This window comes from Chamaea fasciata, unplaced genomic scaffold (assembly GCF_029207755.1).
Source record: "Chamaea fasciata isolate MVZ Bird 193981 ecotype frontalis unplaced genomic scaffold, bChaFas1.0.hap1 SCAF_37, whole genome shotgun sequence".
NCBI classification, from domain to species: Eukaryota; Metazoa; Chordata; class Aves; order Passeriformes; family Sylviidae; genus Chamaea; species Chamaea fasciata.
Window position 1 is genome coordinate 394,286 of NW_027094122.1, and position 21,182 is coordinate 415,467.

Consider the following 21,182-nt stretch of genomic DNA (forward strand, 5'->3'; position numbering starts at 1 on the left):
TTTTGACAAACTTAATTCTGCTCAGCCAGTGATGTGTCCCATGTACCACTGGAGCTGCAGCACTCACTCCCAGGAGCTGTCAGGTGAGATCACAATCTTCCGGGCTGGCATGTTACAGGTTAACTGCTTATGGTTCCAAACTACAACTTAACACTAAAACAAGAAAACGTTCAACTTTTAAAACCCTGAGAAAAACCAATTAACAGAATTAACAAGATTAACAATTAACAGAAAAACAATTTGTAAACAGAAAAAACCACTCTGTAAACAGAAAACCAGTTTGTAAACAAACAGAATCCTTAAATGCACCGTCACTCTAAGAGTCCCAGCTCTCCACGAGGTCGGTGAACAAGCTGTTTCCAGCACTGTTCCACACACGGCTCCACACCGTCTGTGGAGGGACCACCAGGAGAATGCTGCTGGTGGTCTTGGACAGGACGTAAGGTAGGACAGACACGTCGGGCAGGTGCCCAAAGCGTTCCAGTGTCCTTGCAAAGCACTTTGCAAGGCTGTACTGTTAGCAAAACACCATTAGAATTGCTCTTGTGTCACGGAGACAAGACAACTTTTGAAGCATCCGTAGCATTCAACTGAAAACACCTGCGACAACATTTGATAATTAACTGTGCAGTTAGTTCAAAGACGGTGGGTGCCGTCTTTTTTGCTTGATGAGGTGGAAGCATTCATTCTGGAATGTGCAAAGGATCAGGCCAGCGTGGATTCCACTGCCCAAGAACACCAGTAGGATGAAAACTAACAATGAGAATAAACACAGTGATCCACACCTCTGGGCATATCCGGTGGACTTGTCTGTTGGTGATAGCTTGCTCTGCTGTTTCAACAGCAGCTTTTGCCTCTAGGATTAATTTTCTGGGGGAAGTTAATTCAGAGTCACCCTTTAGGAGGTCAAATAAAGGTGCTAGTTGAGAGTCAGTCAGTCCTAGGTAAGGTCTGACCCAGTTGATGGTACCCAAGAGTTTTTGTGCATCGTTTAGAGTCAGAATTTTGGTTGGAAACGGAATTGTTTGTGGCTGTATGGTCTGGTTCATTATTTTGAGTCCCCAATATTTCCAGGGTGGTTGCTGCTGCACTTTCTCTGGTGCTACTTGCAGCCCAAGTGGTTTGAACGCTTGCAACAGGCTTGGCTGAATCAGTGAGAGTTCTTTTCTGGTTTGGGTTGCAATCAAAATGTCATCCAGGCCATGGTAACAGTATGCCCCTGGAAACTGTTCTCTCACTGATCAGAGTACCTGAGCAACACCCCACTGACACATTGTGGGGCTGTTTCCCGCGCCTTGGGAAAGTTCTTTCCATTGGTAACGTTGCACTGGTGCAGTGTTATTAATAGAAGGCACAGTCAGGGCAAACTTTGGGGTATCATCTGGGGGTAATGGAATAGTGAAAAAACAGCCCTCTAAGTCCACAATCAGGATGTCCCAGGAGGCAGGCAGCATTGTGGGACATCGATGGCACACCAGGCTGCAATGTGCCCATTCTCTCCGTCGTGGAATTGGTTTTTCTCAGGACATGGAGTAACCTCCACTGAGCAGATTTCTTTTTTATAACAAATACTGGGGTGTTCCAAGGGCTCATAGATGGCTCTATGTGTCCTTGAGCCAGTTGTTCCTGTACCAGGGTTTTTAGGGCATCTAAGTCTCTCCTTTTCAAGAGACCACTGTGGTACCCACTCAGGCTGAGTAGTGAGCCATTTCAGAGCCAGTGTGGGGTACTTTACACCCTCTAATACAGTGGCCCCTGTCAAAAATCTGTTCCCACCTCAGCCCGCTCCAGAGCCAGAGAACTCTAGGGAAGGGCTTCCCATCCGGGAATTTCGGATAGGACTGATTCCTCACCTTTAGATTTAAAAAGTGTCATTTTGTGCTGATCCGGCCAAGCTATGCCAATTTTGTTTTCGCAGTGGGCAGGCTCAGCACCAAGGACACAGACACCACCTGAAGGAATCAGTGAAATTTACTACAGTTCAAAGCAGCAAAGGAGCACAGAAGGAGCAGCTCAGCAATGCAGCCAGCCGTCACTACCACGGATTGCCCGCAGTGATTGAGAAAGATCCATCACCAGTTACCCTCAGCCTTTCCCATCACCCACACCCACACAGCAGCTGGGGAAGCTGTCACAGCCAAGGACTGCAGAGCCTCTCCCGGACACTGGGAATTCCTGCAGCTGCCTCCAGCCACAGCTGAGGCTCCAGCCTGGCTGGGAGAGGGCCCAGCTTTGATAGTGCTGAATAAACACACTGCCAGCAGCACTCCTAGTGCAGGAACATCTGGTTGCATCCTCCTCTTGGGTTTCTCCCAAAGCCTGGCCAGGGCCCAAGGAGGAACCAGGGGAGTTGCCTTTGACCCTACAGCCCCGAACAAGGCCAGATGTCAGACTTCATGGCCTTGTCTGGCTTCTAAATACAGAAAGGTCAATACATGTTTCACTAAGGAGAGGATGCATCTATTACAACGCTAATGACGGTGCCTATTTTGTTAACGAGCAGATACAAAGATAACCTTTGGCTGGAAGGTTCATCGAGAGGTCACCTTTGGCTCAGGGCCGCTTGTTCAGGCCTCAGTCAGGCCTCTTGTCCAGGCCTTGGCACTTCAGGCTTTAGTGCTGGGCTTGACACTGCTGGCTTAACACTGGGACTTGATGAGCTCCCAGGTCTTTCCCAACAGAAAGGATTCTATATTTCCATGATTTTATCTGCTGGATTCAGTCAGGTCCATGTTAGCAGCATTACTTTGGTCAAAAAGTTCCCTCTTGGTCAGCTCTTGTGGCCTAAGGCTTCAGCTCCTTCAGCTCCTGGTGCTAAGCTGCTCACGCTGAACGAGACGACTCAGAGAGAAGAATACAGTTCATCCAATTCCATCTGGGACACTGAGAGGGGAGGGTGTGCAAACAGGAGCATTGTCTGGTGTCCCCTCCTCTCTGCCCTTCACGCCTTTCAGCGCTTAGAAACAGCCGAGAGCTTTCTCCAAGAGTGCGATGAAGCAGCTGCTCCTGCTCCCAGGTCTGGCTCTCTCCAGTCTCTGACCTTGCCTGCTTTTGTCCCTCTTGCTGTGCCCTCTGTTCCCCCGGGGCTCGGTGGCTGCTGCCCAGGACTGTGGAAGTGGCACAGATCCAGGGGTCGAGACCCTCCTTTCTCTGCCCTTGCAGCTGCCTGCTCACAGCAGCCTTTTCCATCGGGAAGCTCCACGTGGAGAGGGAGTCCTCACCTCTGTTCCTTGCACAACCCCCAGGAGCCCAGGGCTGCCATCTCAAGTCCCTGCGGGCCCTGAGGGCTCCCGGGTGCCTCAGGCTGCTGTGACACCGCTGCCCACGGGAGGGAACAGTGGCGGGGGCTGTGCTCAAAGTCAGCTCCATGTGCTGCTGCTGCTGCTGCTGCTGCTGTGGGGGTCGTTTGTCCAGCCCTGCCCCAGACTGAGGGATCGGATCCAGGCCCTGCTGCTGCTCCCTGGGGATCAGGCACAGTTTGGTTGTCGCCGTCAGGGCCAGCAGAAGCCGTGGCCGGAGCAGCGGGTGCTGACAGTGCCCCGAGGCCCGGGGCCGGAGGTGTTCCTGTGCTGGGGGCTGGTCGGAGCTGCCCCTGGTTCTCCCTCTGCCTCCCGCAGAGCTGGGCCGGGCACAAGTGGGGCAGCACAGCAAACAGGGAGCCTGCCAGTCTCTTCCAGCCCTGTCTGCTCAGAGTTTGGGCCTTGGAGCTGCAGGTGGACACAGGCAGCTGCTCCTGCTCCCTCTGCGTGTCCCCGTGTTCAGCAGTGCTGCTCCATCAGTCTGTGCCCAGCAACGGGGAAAAGCCTCAGCCCTGCAGGGCCAGGAGCTGCCGGGCTCTGCCTGGGGAGCTGCTCCACACGGGAACCAGCAGCAAAGGACATTCCTTCCCTAGGACAAGTTTTCTATTAAGGAAAGAAAAAAAAAGAAAATTAAAAACAACACAGAAAAAAAGTGGAAGATAAAAACAAAACCCAAGTGCAGCGTAGTAAAAATACTTTACAGCTTTGGATAAAGAGATAACTGAACTTTTTCAAATGAGATCTCCGTTATTTACTCCATAAATGTGCTGATGGCATGGATCCATCCTGCTGACCTCAGCAGCCTTTTAAAAAAGATTTTGTGGTTTGTTTCCAGTATTATTTTAAATTGCGATTGAAGCAATGGGAAATTGCTTTGTGCCCCGCCAGCTCCAAGCAGGACTGGGAATCTAAACTTTGCCAAACCCCAAATCCTTTACAAGACGACCTTCCTTCTCACCCTGTGAATGAGCTGCACATTCCCTTTGAAATTGTCAGGGGTTTCTTAAAGACGCAAAGTCCCACTTACAGCTTTTTGCTCTGCTTGGGAAGTGCAGAAGGGCAATTCTTCATCCATCCGCTCCAGACTGCACTGCCTTAGGAACGCCGTCCACTCGCCAGGTTTTGCTCACTTGTGGCACTTCTGGAGGAGGAAGAAAGGGCAGTTGCACGATTCCAGCCAAAAAAGGAATGAAGAGCGGGACAGACAAAACATCCTGTGGAGATCCAGGCGTTCAGCTGGAACTGTGGAGTGCTTGGGTTCTTGCCAATTGGATGTGGATCCCTCACTGCAATCTCTTGGCCTGCAGGAGAGTCTCACTCACCTGCAAAAGCAGAAAGCTCACTCGGTGGGCTCAGAATGGGCTCATCTGATGTAAAGCTGTCGGAGCAATGTGAGGGCAGGGCCAGCCCAGCCGTGCCTGGGGCTGAGCCCAGCAGAGCCCTGGCAGAGCCCAGAGCAGCCTCAGCACCCGCAGAGCCCGGCTGGAAGGAGAGAAACCAGAAAGTGCCCGTCAGCCGAAGGCTCCTGTCCCCTCGTCCCGACCGCCCGCAGTGCCCAGGCCACGCTGGCCGTGCTCAGAGCTGGGCCCAAAGCTGCCCATCACTGCTGCCTTTGGGGGCAGAGCAGGAGGGCAGGACACGTGCCCAGCCTGCAGCCGGCCACGGCACATCCAGCCCTCAGCAGCTGCGCAGAGCCAAAAGGCAGCTTGACGGCCGAGTGAAGAATCTGTGGCGTCTGCCCCAGCAAAGGGAGGAACCTTTGGTGCCCGGCCAGGCCGTGCCATGCCCACATCTGGGAGCATCCCCCCAGCTGTGGACTCACCTGCAAATTGGGCCCCAGGGAGCGTGTCTGAAGAAGGTGCCAGAATCCAAGTCGATCATCTTCAGCTGCCGGTGGCCAGGTCGAGGAAGAGCTTGGCATCCTTGGGGTTGTCCTTGGTGTCTCCAGCAGCAGCCCCACCTGATACAGCTTCTCCAGGGGCTCCTCCTTCCCTGGGGGCCAGACCAGGCTGTCAGTGCTCTGCCCAGGGCCCCAGGCACCAACGAACCAGGACAAGCATAACTAGGGTGGATGGTGGCCACCAGTGCTTGCTACACCAGGTCTCCAGCTCCGCCCCAGCACAGATGTTCCCATCTGGTCATCCCTGCTCAGAGCTACAGGCAGGACAAAAACACTCTGGTTTTCTTTAGCACTGATTGCCATGAGATGTGTGGAGCTCTTACCTGTCAGGTCTTTGGATCAAACTGTGCACATGGACCTCTCCCATCTTCTGGGGCAGATGAACACCCTGCAGCCAAGGATCACTGAAGAGGTCTTCTAAGGATGGCCTGTCCAAGGGTTGCATGGACAAACACCTCCTGATAACATTTTGGCACTCTGAAGAGAGAAACCAGAAACCAGCAGTCAGTTGGAGAAGGATCCCGTCTGCTTTGCCCCTCCATTCCCGTGCCCAGGCCATGCTGGGTGTGCCCAGAGCTGTGCCTAAACTTCCCCATGGATTCTCTGTTTGGAGGAGAGCAGGACATGTGCCACCTCCTCAGCAGCTGCCAGAGCAGGCTGCTCATCAGCCTGCTGCTGTCTCCCAGCACCGGGATTCCCCTGTGCCCAGAGATGAGGACCCACCTTGAGAGAGCCATCGTGGGAACAAGATGCGCCCCCAGATGAACTGCTGGCCCCTCCTGAACGGGTGCTTCCCCATGACCAGGTGGTACAGCAGGAGGCCCAGGGACCAGATGGTCGCTGCCTCGCCGTGGTAGCGTTGGTGGTGGATCCACTCTGGTGGGCTGTAGGGCAGGGTTCCTATGGAACACAGACGGAGTTCATCAGGGGATGCTGCAACTCCTAAAGCCTCGCCCCGGCATCCCTGGGCGTGTGGGGGCTGGCCCCCTCCCGCCCCCACCCAAAAGCAACTTGGCACAAGAAATAACGCCGCTCCTAGCAGCGAGAGGGGGAAGCCGCGGTGCTACAGCCAGGCTGGGCCGTGAGATGCCCAGGAACATCCCCTGAGAGGGCTCACCTGCAAATTGCCTGTAGGCTGTGTCTTGGAGGAAGGCGCCACAGCCAAAGTCGATCAGTTTGAGCTGCCCGGTGGCCAGGTCGAGCAGGATGTTCTCGGGCTTGATGTCGCGGTGCAGGACCCCGCAGCTGGTGCAGTGCCGCACGGCCTCCAGCACCTGGCGGAACAGCCCCCGCGCCTCCTCCTCCGGCAGGAACCTCCGCTCCGCCAGGAAACCCGAGAGGTCCTGGCACCGCTCCGGACGCTCCAGCACCAACAGGAAGCCGTTGGGGAGCTCAACCCACTCCAGCAGCTGAATGATGCCACCACATCCAGAGGACAGCCTGTCCAGCAGCACGATTTCCAGGGGCGCACGGGCGCCGTTGGGCTGCCGAAGGACCACGATGCCGTCAGTGGGGCTGAGGCTGTGCCAGGGCTCGGGAACCCCTCACCCAGCCCCGGATGCTCTGGGCCCCCCGCTCAGCCCACGCCCGCTCTCCCTGCAGGGCTCCCGCCGGCTCTTCCCCTGCCGGGCCCCAGCTTCTCCCGCCGGCCCCGCTCACTCACCAGCTCGCCCCAGTGCTGGACGCGGGCCCGGGGCACGCATTTGATGGCCACCTGCGAGCAAAGGCCAGCAGCGGGCTCAGCTCGCCGCCTGCCCCGCCGCGCCCCGATCTTCTCCTCCTCCTCCTCCGCCCTCCTCCTCCTCCTCCGCCCGCCGCCAGCCCCGCCGCTCACCGGGGCGCCGTCCGAGAGCCGCGTCCCCGAGTAGACGCTGCCGAAGCCTCCGCGCCCCAGCAGCGAACCCAGCCGGTACCGGTCCTGCAGGGCCTCCCGCGCCTCCCCTGCGGGCGACACGCGGCCCTCAGCGCTCGGCCCGGGGCCAGACACGGCCCCCGAGCGCCCCCCGAGCGCCCCGGGCCGGGCATCCCCACCCGCCCCGGGCCCCGGCGGCTCGAGGCCGGCGGCTGCGCTGCCGAGCGGCGGAGCTCGGGCCGGGGAAGCCGCGGCGGAGGCGGCGGGAGCGGCCGCGCCGCGTGTGTCCTTAGCGGGGCCCGGGAGGAGCCGGGGCCGGAGCCGGGGCCGGGGCCGGGGTCGGGGCCGGGGCCGGGGCCGGGGCCGGGGCCGGGGCCGGGGCCGGGCTCGGGACAGGCGCAGCCAAAGCGCAGCGATGCCGCCCTGGCCCCAGGCACTGATGCCCGCCCAGCACCGCCACAGCCAGCACCGCCAGAGCCGGGCGGAGCCCAGACCGCGGCGGGACGCCCGGGGCCGGGGGCGGGCCCGGGGCATGGCCCAGCCCTGCGGGGGGAGAGGGAGAGGCCGGGACGGGGACGCCGAGAGGGGCCGGGGAGGTCGGGAAAGGGACACCGGGAGAGGCTGCGGGACAGCGAGACAGAGTGCGGGACAGCGGGAGAGGGAGAGGAGGAACAAGAGAGGGACGGGGAGGGGTCGTAGACGCCGTAGACGCCGTAGACTCGCTGCTGCCGCTGCTGCTGCCGCTGCCGCCGCTGCAACTGGAGCCCTGGGGCCGTTTGTCCGCGTGTCCGTTCCACGCTCCAGCCCCGCGCTCCCCGGGGGCAGCCCCCGAGCCGCTCCAAACACGGCAACTTGGCCGTGCTGAGCCCACATCCAGAGGCCTGACTCCTGCGCCGTGGCAGAGGAATTCCCTCGGTCGCTGCTGTGCATTGTCCCTGCTGAGGCTCAGACACTGTCAGGACACATTCCCTGCTTGTAGGATTCGTGCCCGACCCAAGCACTACGCTTATGTCTCCAGCGTTACTTTGCAGCAAAAACAGGGGAAGGCAAACTCTGTGTACGGCCCATGGTATTTTCGAGGATCTAAAACTCACTAAGTCATCGATCTGAGAGGTGAGATCCATTTGGAATTAATGGCACGGAGAAGTAGTGCAACACGGAAAAGGGAAGCATAGAAATAAATAGAGGAAAACCTCTTGGTTTATTTCTTGCGTTTTCATTTCACTTCTGGAAAGCTGTTGCAGTTTTCCAGCAACCTTCACCACAGTCCCAGCTGCTCTTTTCAAGAACCTTTGGTGGAGAACAAGGTCGAGCTTCTGGCACAAGATGTGCCACCAACTGCAGCTTCTCCTGGATTTCCATACTGAGTGCAGCACGACTTTTGCAGCAAAGCAGGACAAATATTTGGAAAACTTTACGATTTGTCCTTTCTTTTTTCCTTGTGGACTGGGGAGTTGTGCCATTGGTAAGGTTTTCCTTGTTACTGTTTTAATCCAAGAAAACAGGAGGTGGCACCAGCACTTGTTGGGGAATGCAACCCTGACTGAATCCAGAGACAGAATCTCCCTGACACTGTGTGAGCTCCCCGGGCTGGGCTCAGGTTCCTGCTGGGACTCTGCAGAGAGCTCCAGCTGGGATCAGCAGCAGCTGGAAATACCTCTGGGCATCTCCCTTTTCTGCTGCTCGGAGGAAGCAGTGAAGTGAGCCAAGAAGTTCTGGTTTTTCTTTCTCCGGGTGCATTTTTGCATTGTGTTTGACACCCCAGTGGCAATTTTTGTGATGGCCTCTCTAAGTTGATTCTATTTCAGCAGCACCAGCAGCAGGGCTGTGTTGGAGCGCTGCAAATGTGGCCTGTGTGGCTTTAATTCCCCTCGACTTAGTGCCCGGGGACTTGGGAGCATTTCAATCTCTTCTTTGCACGGTGCCTGCAACAGAAAGACTGAGTTCACTGTCACAAAAGCACAGCGGGCAGCAAGGATGGAAAAAGGCAATTGCAGTTGTCCTGATAAAAGGCCGGCGGGGCTGCGGGGATGCTGGTGCTGGGGCCAGCGCCGGCACGGAGCTTCGGCCGCAATTGACCCGGAGGGAACCGCTGGGCAAAGGCTCCATTTCAGCCTTTCTTTCCTCACGGCTGCGAAACGACCGAAATAAAAGGAGAACCAGCAGGGCCCGGCCCCTTCTCCTTCGGGAGGAGCTCCACGCCTGGGGCCGGGAGGGGCCCTGAGGGGCCGGGAGGGGCAATGAAGGGCCATGAAGGGCTGTCGGGGGCCAGGAGAGGTTCTGTGTAGCCAGGAGGGGTTTGAGGGGCCGTGAGGAGCCTCAGCCCCGGCAGCAGCGGGGTCCCACCGTGTCCCCAGGGCAGGGCAGCCGTGAGGGGCCGCGAGTGCAGACGTGGCAGCAGAGCGGGCTTGGGGCACCTCCGGGAGGGGATGAGAGCCTTCCCCAGCTCCAAACCACACCAAACCCACCACTAACAGGGTTTCCCATCTTTAGAATCCACTGGCAACTTGGAGTCGACTGAACCGTTTAATCCCAGTGGAAAATGCAAGGGAATTTTCCTAATGACTTACATCCAGCCTTGGTTAATCGTGTCTAAGATTTAAAAATCTGACCAGTGAAAAGTAACACTAATAAATAATAAGAACAATAGCAAGAAATAAACTCCCAAATCCCAACACTCAGCACCACACCAAAATGACCAACCTCATTTTTCTTTACTAGCACAAGGTTCATGAAAACAAATGCTGTTAACTTTCTCCACCTCACATCTTCCCCACCAGACAAATGAGGCCGTTTGCAGTGTTTAATACAAGTCACAATGGAGGGCTGGAGGGAAGAACGGGGAGACACTACCAATTTACATGTCAAACCCAGCGGTCCAGCTTCAACGTGGAGAGAATAAAATGGAATGGGGGCAGGGGCTGGTCAGATGTTCCTCTAAAGGATGGCAAAATCACCTCCAAGTGAACAGGAGGGGAAAATCAATCCCTATAAACCACCCAGTGTGTTCAGGGACTCAGCTGTGAGGAGCTGGACATGGACAGAGGCATCTGGAACAGTTCTTTCCTCAGGCTGAGCTCTCCAGCCTGGCCCTGAAGTCAATCAAGTGCTTTCCCAGAGCATTCCATGGTTGCCAACCACCCTTCAAGATGTGGCTCACAGGAGCAGAGAACCTTTCTCAAGGTTCTGAGCAGAAAAAGTGGCAAGAGATGCCCAATTCAGAGCTCTGTTTAAAAACCTGGAAAATAAAAATCAGTTGAACTCTGAAGCCCAGCGGTGGCTCCCAGAATCTCAGAGCCAAGGGAAAACAGGAAAGGCTTTTTACAAGAACCAACGCTGAAGAGCTCCCAGATGAATGTGTGACATTTTGAGAGGCTTCCAATTTTCCAGTTTTCCTTGAATTGTTGAAATTGATTTTGCCTTTGCCTCCTCTTGCACTAAAGGAGCCTCATTTCAGCAGCCAGGAAGGCAAAGCTCATTCCTGGCCCTGGCTGCTGCTGTCCGTGCAGCATTTCTATCCCTCCCGTGGCCTCTTCCCTCAGGGTCCCCAGCAGCAGCAGCAGCTGCCGGAGCAGCACATGGAAGCTGCAGATGGAAGTGCTGCCCACCCCAGCCTGAAGCTGCACAAGGATCCTGCTGCCAGGAACCCCAATATTCCCTCCCAGGGGCCCTGCAAACAGTCACCAATTTTCAGAAGAGCAGTGTGGACAGCAGCTGCACCTGGCCGTTATCCTCTATGAAAGGAAGAAAAAAAGACCTCAGCATCGGCTGCTCGGGGCTCAGCTGGGCGTGAGCCTGCAAACCCACAGGGCACCAAGTGTTTGGTGGGCACACAGTGGCTGTGGCTGGGGGCACAGAGCCTTGCATGGTCAGAGAGTGGCAGGAGCACCGCAACCAGCTGCAGGGCGACAGGGCTGGGTCTCAGCATGTCCTTGTCCAAAACTGCAAAGCTGAGCATCACGGCCGTCATCCTGACTGACTGTTCATCTGTGTCCCGCAGGAGCTCCACAAAATGTTCAGTCAGGGGCCACACTTTTTTGGTCTGTGAGGAGCACAAGTCGTGAAACGCCACCCTGGTGCCAACAGGGCCCAGAGGCCAAAGGCCTGTCCCGAGGTCCTCGGGCAGCCGAGCCAGGAGGCAGGAGAGCTGGGAGCAGCTGCCTGAGCTCTCGAAGCCCAGCCAAGCCCAAGCGACTGCATTCCCCAGCTCAGCTCCAGCCACTGCCCCCTTGTCACCATTGAGGGAGGGATCCTCAGTGAGCTCGAGAAGGGCCCTGAGCGCAAGGTTACACCTTTCCCTGCACTCACTCCGCAGGTACTTTGGGGGAGCGCCAGAGCAGCCGGCTGGCAGGAACATGGCAGCTCCCCAGGGGCTGCTTGTGGCCTCTGACACCCAATTCCTCAGGGCTTCCCACCAGCCCAGCCCCTCAGAGTCTCCCCCAGCCCGGCCAGCCTGCCCGGCAGCAGAGGCGCAGCCCCACAGCAGCTCCAGAGGAGCCCGATCAAGAGGCACCGCGGAGCCCTCAGCAATCCGGCCAGCAGCACACGGGCAGGAGGACACAGACGGCGGTTCCTGGCTGGCACAGGGCTTGTGGCCATCTCCAGGCTCCGGCCTCGCAGGGATGCCCACAGCTCCGGCCCCCGCCCACGCGCTCTCTCGGCAGTGCAAAGGCTTCCGCAGGACCACCGAGGGCCGAGGGGCTTCTGGCCATTTTCCCTGCAAGGCTGCACGCCTGGGCAGCTTGCTGAGCACAAAGCACCCTTTTCCCCCTCTTCCCCTGTGCACCCAGGGCAGCAAAAGAAAAATCCTGGGAGTCCGTGTATTGTAACACATATCCTATATTTATATACTGAAGAAAAAAAAGAAGAAAAGAAGAATCCTGTAGAAGAAGAAAATCCCCGCTGGCTCAGTTGGCCCCAGCAGGCAGAGTGTCCCAGATCAGCTCTCCGCAGAGCTCCAGCAGCGCAGCCAGCCCAGGCCCGACAGTCGAGGCCGTGTCTTCCGTGCCCTGCGGAGCTGATCTCGCAGCTTCTGCAGGATGGAGTACGGAGCTCTCTGGACTGCCCGGAGGACCAAGGCTGTTTCAATGGCCAGGTTTCTGATGGCAGGGCTGCTGTCATCTGCCGTGTCTTCAAGGGCTGCAAGACAGAGGAACACAGGGCCTTAGCCCTGATCAGCAGGGACCCGAGGAGAGCCCCCTGCCAGGGCCAGCCCAGCCCGCTCTTGCCATGGCCACGAGGGAGCAGGGACCAAGGGGACTGAAACATTAATTTTGAAGAATTACAGACTTTAACTGGATATTGCTGAAGTAAGACAGATAGACTTCCCCTTTGATAAGCAGAAGCCGGATTTAAGGAACTGATAAATCATGGGGCCTGTCAACTTATGTTTGTGTGTTCTGACTAATCAATAGGCTTCAAGAAGGACAATGAATTCAGAAATCAAATACTCCTGGGAAAACGGGATTCAGTTGTCACGCAACACTAAAAGGTTAAAAAGTCAAAGCGAAGAAGATTCACTTACTTCATCATTTTGAGACCCCGCCCCATAAAAAAGACCACCGACCCATTTCAAAGAACAAACCACGCATGCTTAATAGCTTTTGGCTAATTACCATAGGAAGCGGGGAATGGGAGGTACTAAAGTCATGAATATACATTTGTGTTTTGGGTATTCAATCCTTCTGTACATAAAAAGACCCTGTGATCTTCTGTGAGCGCGCGTGTGTTCGGGAGCTATCCCGCACGCTGCCCGGCGTCGTAATTAAACATACACTTTCTAACTCTAAACTGCTGGAGAGTCTTTTGTCCGTCATTGTTGGATATCGGCATTAGGGCGATATTCCTATTTTTTTTAATAATTCAGGATCAGCCCAAAGCTGCTGGCCATGAATCCCCGACGTGTCCCCGAATTCTCCGTGTGCTCCGCCCTCACCACCCCTCGTCCGCACAGGGAGCACAGCCCTCCGCAGCCGGGCCAGAGCGTGCGGCTTCCCCCGGCAGCCCCCGCTGACAGCCCGCTGCCCCCACTCACCCGCACAGATGAGCTCGAGCTCTTCCTTCCTTCCCCTCAGGTGCCGCCCGGCCATCCCTGGGAACACAGAGCCTGTCAGGGCCCCAGCGGCACGGCGCCCTGCCGGCGGCGCTGCCAGCCCTGTGGCCACACGGCCTCCTGCCCCGGCGGGGCTCGGCCCGGGCCCTTGCCGCACGCTGCCGCCCCAGGGCACGGCTGCCAGAGGGCGGCAGCGGCCCCGAGGGCAGGCGCGGCTCCACGGCGCCGGGCGCGGATGCCGCCGCAGCCGGGCCAGCAGCCGGGGCCGGGGCCGAGCTGCAGAGGGCCGGGGATGGGGGTTCGGGCTCGTGGCTCACCCATGAACCTGATGGCCGCCTCTCGCAGGGGCTCCTGTGGGTGCTCCAGGTAGGGCAGGGCCCGGCGCAGGTGCTCGGCCGCTCGGCTCCTGTCGTCTGCCAGCTGGAGAGAGCGGCAGCAGGGAGGGAAGGGTTGGCGCGGGCTCAGCCCCTGGCCGGGCTCTGGCCGCGCCCAGCCCCGGCCTCCCCTGCCCGCACAGCCCCGAGGCCCGGCCAGCGGGCGCCGGCGCCGGGCTCTGCAGGGGACAGAGGGCCGGCTGCTGCCCGGGGAGGCGCGGTGCCGCCCCCCCCGCGGCCCCGCTGGGCCGGGGCTCCGTGGGCACCGCACTCGGGGGCCTTCTCCGGGCTGAGGCCGCGGCTTTCAGTCCCTTACCAGTCCTTCGCCGAACCTCCACGTCTGATCCACCTGCAGCATCTGTTCAAGATCCCTCCTCCTCAGGAATCTGGCTGAAGAATGCAGCGTTTCCTGGGCGGCCTGGAGAGCAGCAGAGAGCCGCAGATGGCCCCACAGTTCAGGGCACAGGAGTGTCCCTGTGCCAAGGCCTGCAAGAGGCTCCAGCCTGCAAGGCTCCAGGGCAGGAGGCAGCCGAGCCCCTGCCCAGGGGGACGCAGCAGCTCACAAGTGCTCACCTCAAGCACACACTTGTTCTGGTCATGGCAGTGGAAGGAGAGTGGGAGCAGGCTCTGGCGCACGTGTGACTTCAGCACCTTTCTTCCCTCTTCCGTTAACGAAACCATCATGTCTTGAAAGGCAAACATAGCGCACAGCTGCACCTGGCTATCATCCTGTATGAAAGGAAGGAAAAAAGACCTCATCACGGGCTGCTTCTGGCTGACCTGGGCACCAGCCTGCAAATCCACATGGCACAAAGTGTCCATGCGGCACTCGGTGGCCGTGGCTGGGGGCACAGAGCCTTACGTTGTCAAAGAGCGGCAGGAGCGCCTCAGCCAGTCTCAGGGCGATGGGGCTGGGTATCAGGACGCCATTGTACAGAAACAAATATTTCAGTAGAACAATGGTCATCCTGATGATGTCGCCATCACTTTCCTGCAGGAGCTCGATGAGGCTTTCAGTCAGGTTCCACATTTCTTTAGCCTGTGTGGAACACAAGTCTGTGTAAGCCCAGCCTGCTGCCACAGGGCTCAGAGGCCAAAGGCCTGTGTGGAAGCACTCGGGCAGCTGAAGTGGGAGGCGGGAGAGCTGGGAGCAGCTGTCTCAGCACCCAAAACTAAGGCAAGCTCAAGCAACTGCCTTCCCCAGCCCCACGCTGCCCGCACAGCCTCAGCCACTGCCCCCTTCTCACCATCAGGCGATTCTTGCCCAGCACCACGAGGCCTCTGAGTGCCAAGAGACGCCTCTCCCTGCACTCGCTCCGCAGGTTCTTGGACAGGATCTCCAGAGCGATGCCGCTGCACTTACTCAAGTTGAGGCACTGGAGGACCTGAAAGGCACAGGGCAGTGACAGGGGTCCCGGCCGACAGCAGCCCAGACCCGCACAGGGCCGGGCCCAGGCAGCAGCAGCAGCACCAGCACAGGGCACGGGCACCGTCCCAGGCAGCTGCGGCTACGAGAGGGCACAGAGCTGGGAGGCAGCTCAGCCAGGCAGCGCTGGCCTTCAGGCTCACCTCCACAAGGAACACCAGGGCGGGCAGATCCCAGCGTGGCTGCCGTGTGCTGAGCAGCTGGAGCAGGTGGTGAATGATCCAGGAACACAAGGGTTTGGAGACAGAAGACATCTGCCTGGCAGGAGAAAAAGTAACCAACACTGTGAACCAGGGGGACAGACCTTTCCCAGGAGTGACTCCCAGAGGTCGGCTCTTTCAGCACCATTCTGCACGGGGACCTCAGGCATTTGGGAGGTGGCTCCTTGTGGGCACCCGCCTCTGCCAGCCTTTGCCAGTCTGCTTGGTGTTCCGGGGTGACAAGGCCCTCTGGCTCATCGCCACAGAGACTCTGTGGGGGACCCCGAGCACAGAGCACAGATTCTGGGGGCGGCGGCGTCAAGGGGGTCTCACCTGGCCAGCAGACCCAAAGCATAGTGGTGGGTGTCAGCATGGAGCAGCTTGTCCCAGCCACGCTGGCGTTCCATTGCCACCACCACATTCTCACAGCGCATTTGGCAGAGCAGGGACTTGAGGGTCCATGCTGCAAACCTGTGTGCAGAGCAAAGTCCAGGTCACGCTGGGAGCACTGGCTCCTGCCCTGGAGATTTGGCAGGGACAGGAGGACTGGGATGGAGCACCTGTTGGGGCTGGTGGCAAGGCCGTCTCGCTCCTGGCATGCCTTCCAGAAGGTATCGATCTCCTCTGGTGGATTCAAAGTGCTGGAGAACACTTGGAAGAGCAGATGCACAAGTAGGCGGGGGAAACACAGCCTCACTTCGAGTGGGACATAGTGCTCCTGGAGGATCTTCCACATCACCGCAGTTGCCTGCAAAGGACGAATCCCCCCGACACAGTGCCGAGGTGTTGGTGTGGCAGGGCCCCAGCGTGGCACGGAGAGGCCAGGGGAGACGCAGGGGGAGCACCGGGCCCGGTGCCCCTGAAGCTGCCCCTAGGCCAGGCTTCATCCCAGCGCCTGAGGCAGGGAGATGCGGTGGGGGAAGGAGGGTGGAGAGCTGCTGGAAAGGCAGCCGTGGGGTGAGCTGGGGCCAGTTCCAGAAACTCACAGCCAGGGCAAAGACACCAGTTTTGTCCCCATCCGAGGTGCACGTGCTGTGCTCTGGCCAGTCCTCCAGCACACGGAGGAGCATCATCTGCGCCGGCTTCGCAGTGCTGGGGGAGCACAGGATGGCCTTCCACATGGACAAAGCAGCTCTGCAGGGTCAGAACTCTGTCTCAGGGGGGCCTCGGACACAGCACCGTGGCCTGGGCTGCAGGGGGGAGCTGAGCTGGCTGCCAGCTCTGCCTCTGCCCACTGGCCCTTGCCAGCAGCATGCAGGCAGCCCAGCCCTGTGGGGACAGACCCCCGAGGGGCAGGGAGGGAGCACGGCAGCAGGCTCGGGGCCTGCCATGCCAGAGCTGGAGAAGGGAGCAGCCGGAGGGCCCTGGATTTCTCCTTTGCTCAGACACCTGGGACAGGCTGTACAGGATGATGGGCTGGGGAGCCCTGAGCCCTCTGGGCAGGTGGGCCCCATACCTGTCACACGATGGGGCCACACGCAGGAGAGTCATCACCACGTCAGCAGGCTGTGCCTCGGTGAGATCCAGCAGGGTCCTGAACAGCTTGTGCCCAGAGTACTCATTGGCCAGGAGCCACTGGTGGATGTACCTGACCATGGCAGGCGCCTGGAGAAGGCACGGGAAGACTTGGAAAGCTGCCAGAGGGAGAAATGTCCCCAGCTTCCCCAGAGAAGTGCTTCCCTTCCCGCACACTGGGTGGCCTGGGAGGGTTACAGGGACCAGCAGGGGTGGCTTGGGAGGCCAAGCAGTTCCTGGGAGGATCAGACCCTGGTCACAGGCTTCTTACTTGCTTTGGCTTGGAAAATCCCTCCTCTACAAGCATATCCAGCAGGGCAGCACTGGACTTGGTTTTGAAGAGGTCCTCAGAGTATCCTCTGAGCCCAGTCTCCTCTACTGGGGCAGCTCCAGGACCTTCCTCTTCCACGCTGGCCAATTTGGGCACTCTTGGGGATCTCTGCTCCATGTCAGCGACTGGACTGATGGGGACTTGCAGGAGAGATGCCTCGGGAAAGCTCCGAGTCAGCAAGTCCTGCAGCGGCACCTGGAAGGCACCGGCACAACTGAAGTGCCGGGAAGAGTTCAGGACAGCAAGTCCTGCACTCTGCTCTCGAGGGCTCCTGCCACAAGGACGGGTGACTCTTGGTCAAGGATTGTGCTTTGGCCTTGAGGTCAACCGGCGGCAGGAATAACGCCTCGGAAAAGCTCCGGGTCAGACACGAACGAGTGTGCTGTGAGGGGGCTCCTCACGACACCGCTCTATCCTGTCCTGTCCCGTCACGTGCTCCGAGCACAGTGGCACAGCTGCATCACCACCAGCACCTGTGTCACCACGTGTCACAAAGGCTCCTTGGACACCCTGTGCCGTTCCATGCCACGGTGAGTGACCACGCTGCTGCACCGTGTCACAAAGGGCCAATGCACACACTGCCACCTGCCCTGGGGCCGCCCCCAGCCCAGCCAAAGTGGCCCGGGTTGGAAGGAATCCCTTGCCCCAAGCGTCTAAGACAGCCCTAAGACAGGATCTTTCGGAGCGCCTCAAACCACGGGCAAACGCTGCCCTGCTCTGCGGGCTCAGGGCAGCAGAAGGAGCCCCCAGGGCTGCCGACGCAGCCGCAGCGGGAAGGGCACGGGGCCTTGCACAGAAGGTGGCACGGCCTCCTTGGGACATGTCTCGGCCGGTGGCCGTCCTAAACCCGCAGGTGTGACACAGACGAGGAACGTGTGGGCCAGGGCACCAGCGCTGCTCTGACCCCTGGGGCCAGGGGAGCGCTGAAACCGGCAGGTGTGGCAGAGTCCCCGCACAAGCAGAGCTGCCACCCCCTGAGCCCTGGCAGTGCTGGTGTCATCTCCTGCCCCAGAGACCTGTGCCCCGGGGGGCTTCTCTGCCACAGGGCAGCCAAAGCCCAGGTGCATTGGGGGCTGTGCTCCTTCCTCCAGGGGATGTTAGCAGGAGCACCTGGAGCAGCTGCTGGCAACACTTGGTCTCTTGTCAGAAGCTGTTACTCCATGCTGAAATTGTTTTCTCATTGGAGTAATTTCCTGCAGCACTAAATCACCCTGGCAGCGAAGGCATAGAAGGATCCGGCATTTAAGAATGCTCAGTTCAGGAAAGCTTTACGTCCCATTGCTCAACTCAAGTAGTTCCAAAAAGTTGCAAACTTCCTAAATTCATGGGAATGGCCCGAGAAGGTGATAGGTTTGGAAGTTTCCTTGCCATCTCAAAGCAGCAACACATTTGCCTTAAGGTCATCCATTGAATGTCACTGTACAAAACATAAGACTACACAGGGGCAAAAGAAAGGCCTTGCTTTGGTTTCGAACATTTTTCTCTGAAGGGATGATGATAAGAACCTAATTCTCTTAAGGAATAAGGGCTCTCCAGCAAGTGAAAGTCCACTCAGTGTTACAAAAGTAGCCCAAACAAATGAGTAGACTGCAGGAGGGCTAATCCTCCCTATCCTGCTACAGATACCTAAGTGGCCGAGAAAGTACAGCTCTCCCCTCTTCTCTGCACGAGAAGCAGGACCACGAACAGAAAAAGTCCCAGCTATTCCTTCTGTCCTCCATAACCAAAGCTGTGCTAAACCACAGATGCTGCCTTCAAACTGACTCCAATTCCAGCCTCAACCTCTCACCTTCCAGACAACTCCTTCGCCAGCACCCTGCCAAGCCCCCAGGTGTCCCCATCCCTCAGCAGAGCTTTCCCGTCTTCCAGCAGACCCCCTGGTTCCCTGCACGTGCCGTGGGATGGCACTCAGGACGATGTGCTCCAAGGCCTTCCCCGGTAGCGAGCTCAGGCTGCCAGGCCATCGGTTCCTGGATCATTCTTTCTGCCGACCCTTCCTGCGCACGGCTCTTCCATTTGCACGTTTGCACTCAGCTGGGACTTGTCCACTTCACCAGGACTGCTGCTAAAGGATGGAGAGCAGCCTGGCAAGCTCCTTCTCCAGCTCCCTCTTTACTCTCGGGGGAGGTAGAACCTGCCACAGGAAAGCAAGCGGTGCCAAAAGACCTGGGCGGCATCAGGCACATTTAGGAATGAAACAAGGCCTTTGTTTGATGGAAGGAAGCACAGGCAATTTAGAGAAGCAAAGAGTACTTAGCAACAGATATCCTTAAGTACTTAGCACCAGTTAACATAAGAAAAACCTGGAAGCCTAGCATGACAGGAGAGTGACTTGACAAAAAGCTTTAGACATAACCTTCCAGAAGACCTAAGGGCGGCCACAGAATCAGCCCTGTGCAGGCAAGGGATGAGGAAGACGAGCTGCTTTGGTGCGCTGAGACCGATCCTGGCCAGCAGGTGGACATTAGCTTCAAGTCTAGGAATCTGACACAATGGATTTCTTTGTAAACCCCCTGCCTATCCAATCACCTCAGCAGTGTAAAGATGGATGGTATTTTTAATAGAATTCCTGCATAAAACCACTGAAATTTAGACCAGGCAAAGAAGCCTTGTGGTGGAGTGCAGACCCCTTGCCTCCTGCCAATAAAAGAGCTTCTGGCGGACGATGCATTTGTCTGCTCATTTCTTTGAATTCTAGAGACCCCTCAGCACTGCTCTATCCTGAGGGAACACCCTTGGCCTTGACCCGTAGGCACCCGCACAAGCTTCAAATCAGCTGCCTCAGCTTGCAGGACCTCTCTTGGCCGGCATCCTGACGGGGATGCAGGACTGCTGCGATGCACTGCTGGGACCCGGCAGGACAGGACCGGCTGTCTCGTGTCCACGTAGCAGCACCCCCTGACACAGCCGGGGTCATCCCGAAAGCAGACAAGGCTCATGTGTCTGCGGAGAGGGGCAAGGAGCGCTGAGCTCCTCTCAGGGTGTCTCAGCTGGGCCTGCTCCACAACACGCCCCCATTTGAAGGCCTGCTAATGCCCAGCTGCCAGAAACGCCTGCCTTGTTCTCTCCAAGATGCACAGGAAGAGCCGATGAGAGGGCGCCTTGGGAGGCAAACCTTCCAAGCCTTTTCTGAGGCCAGGGACACAGCAAGATCAGCCAAGACTCTCCGTGCCGCCTGGCCCACACAGCCCAGCTCGGTGCTGGCCCTCTGGGCCGGAGCCGCTTCCAGCGAGCAAGACAGAAATGCATATTGCCAAGAGTTGAAACACAGCAGACAGGTAAGATGTGAGATGTGTGTGCATGAAGGCCTTTGAATTCACAGCTCTCCAAGACAGCTTTGGGGCTCGCAGCTGTTCAGAGATGCTCCTGCTCACACCTCTGTCCACAGTGGGGGTAACACACCCTGCTGCAGGTGCTTGCCTTGGTCTCTGCAGGTTCAGGTGGATTCCAAACCTGCTCTTCACAGCCTTCTCCCTTCCCTTCTCCATCTGCCAAGTGCCACGGGCCTCAAGGACTGAAAGGACCACAGACAGCTAAAGGGGGACACTTGCACCTTCCTCACTGGGAGCTCCATGGAAAGCGCTTTCCTTGAGAAGCAAGCCTCTTTTCCCCAGAGGCGTTTCCCCACATTGGGAACTTTCCTGGGGAACACCAACACACTCCTAAGAAACCCTGGCAAGGCTGAATTCCTTCTGGTCCTTTCTGGCCAGGCGCTCCAGCTCTAGCTCGTATTCCCCCCAGTGTGATTCCAGGTGGAGGTTCGCACATGCAGCCCCAGGCCCTCTACAAACACAAGCCGCCCGCTGCCTCTTCACCTGCCTCCACTCCTGCCTGCGCTCACAGCAGCAAAACCAGGCTGTTCCCGGCCAGAGACCAGAGCCCTGTTCCCGCAGGATGCTCTTGCCAGCACCTTCCAGGACTCTCCGCTGTGCACGCAGCACTTTTCATGCCCGCTCTCCACAGCCTTTGGAACACAGAGCACAACCTGGCTGGCGCTGCCATCAGCACACCCCAAACACAGGCGGAGGAAGGAGAAGCAGGGGCTGCTTTGTGGCCATGCCCAAGAGAGACTGGAAGGGTGCCCTCCCTCTGCTCTCACTTGGGTGCCTTTCTGACAGGCTCTGAGGCAGGGGCTGCGATTCCTCCGTTGTGGGGACCAGAACCGCAGCCGGGATCCCGGCACTGCCTGACGGCGCTCCGGGCAATTGGCACGGTGGTCGCACGTCCCAGCCT

The 21,182-nt window shown here is 58.1% G+C and overlaps 1 protein-coding gene and 1 pseudogene across 1 annotated transcript; both read right to left on the reverse strand.

Moving 5' to 3' along the window:
• Positions 1–4,617: 4,617 nt before the first annotated feature.
• On the reverse strand, positions 4,618–11,021 carry LOC136303555 (serine/threonine-protein kinase pim-1-like). The gene is made up of 7 exons (XM_066207191.1): positions 11,013–11,021; positions 7,034–7,135; positions 6,863–6,913; positions 6,317–6,683; positions 5,923–6,099; positions 5,523–5,676; positions 4,618–4,621 (listed from the first exon to the last, which is right to left on the reverse strand). Exons 1-7 carry the CDS (start codon positions 11,019–11,021, stop codon positions 4,618–4,620), a joined length of 864 nt encoding a protein of 287 aa, XP_066063288.1.
• Positions 11,022–11,990: 969 nt separating this feature from the next.
• On the reverse strand, positions 11,991–17,066 carry LOC136303556 (maestro heat-like repeat-containing protein family member 7; annotated as a pseudogene).
• Between the last annotated feature and the right edge of the window lie 4,116 nt (positions 17,067–21,182).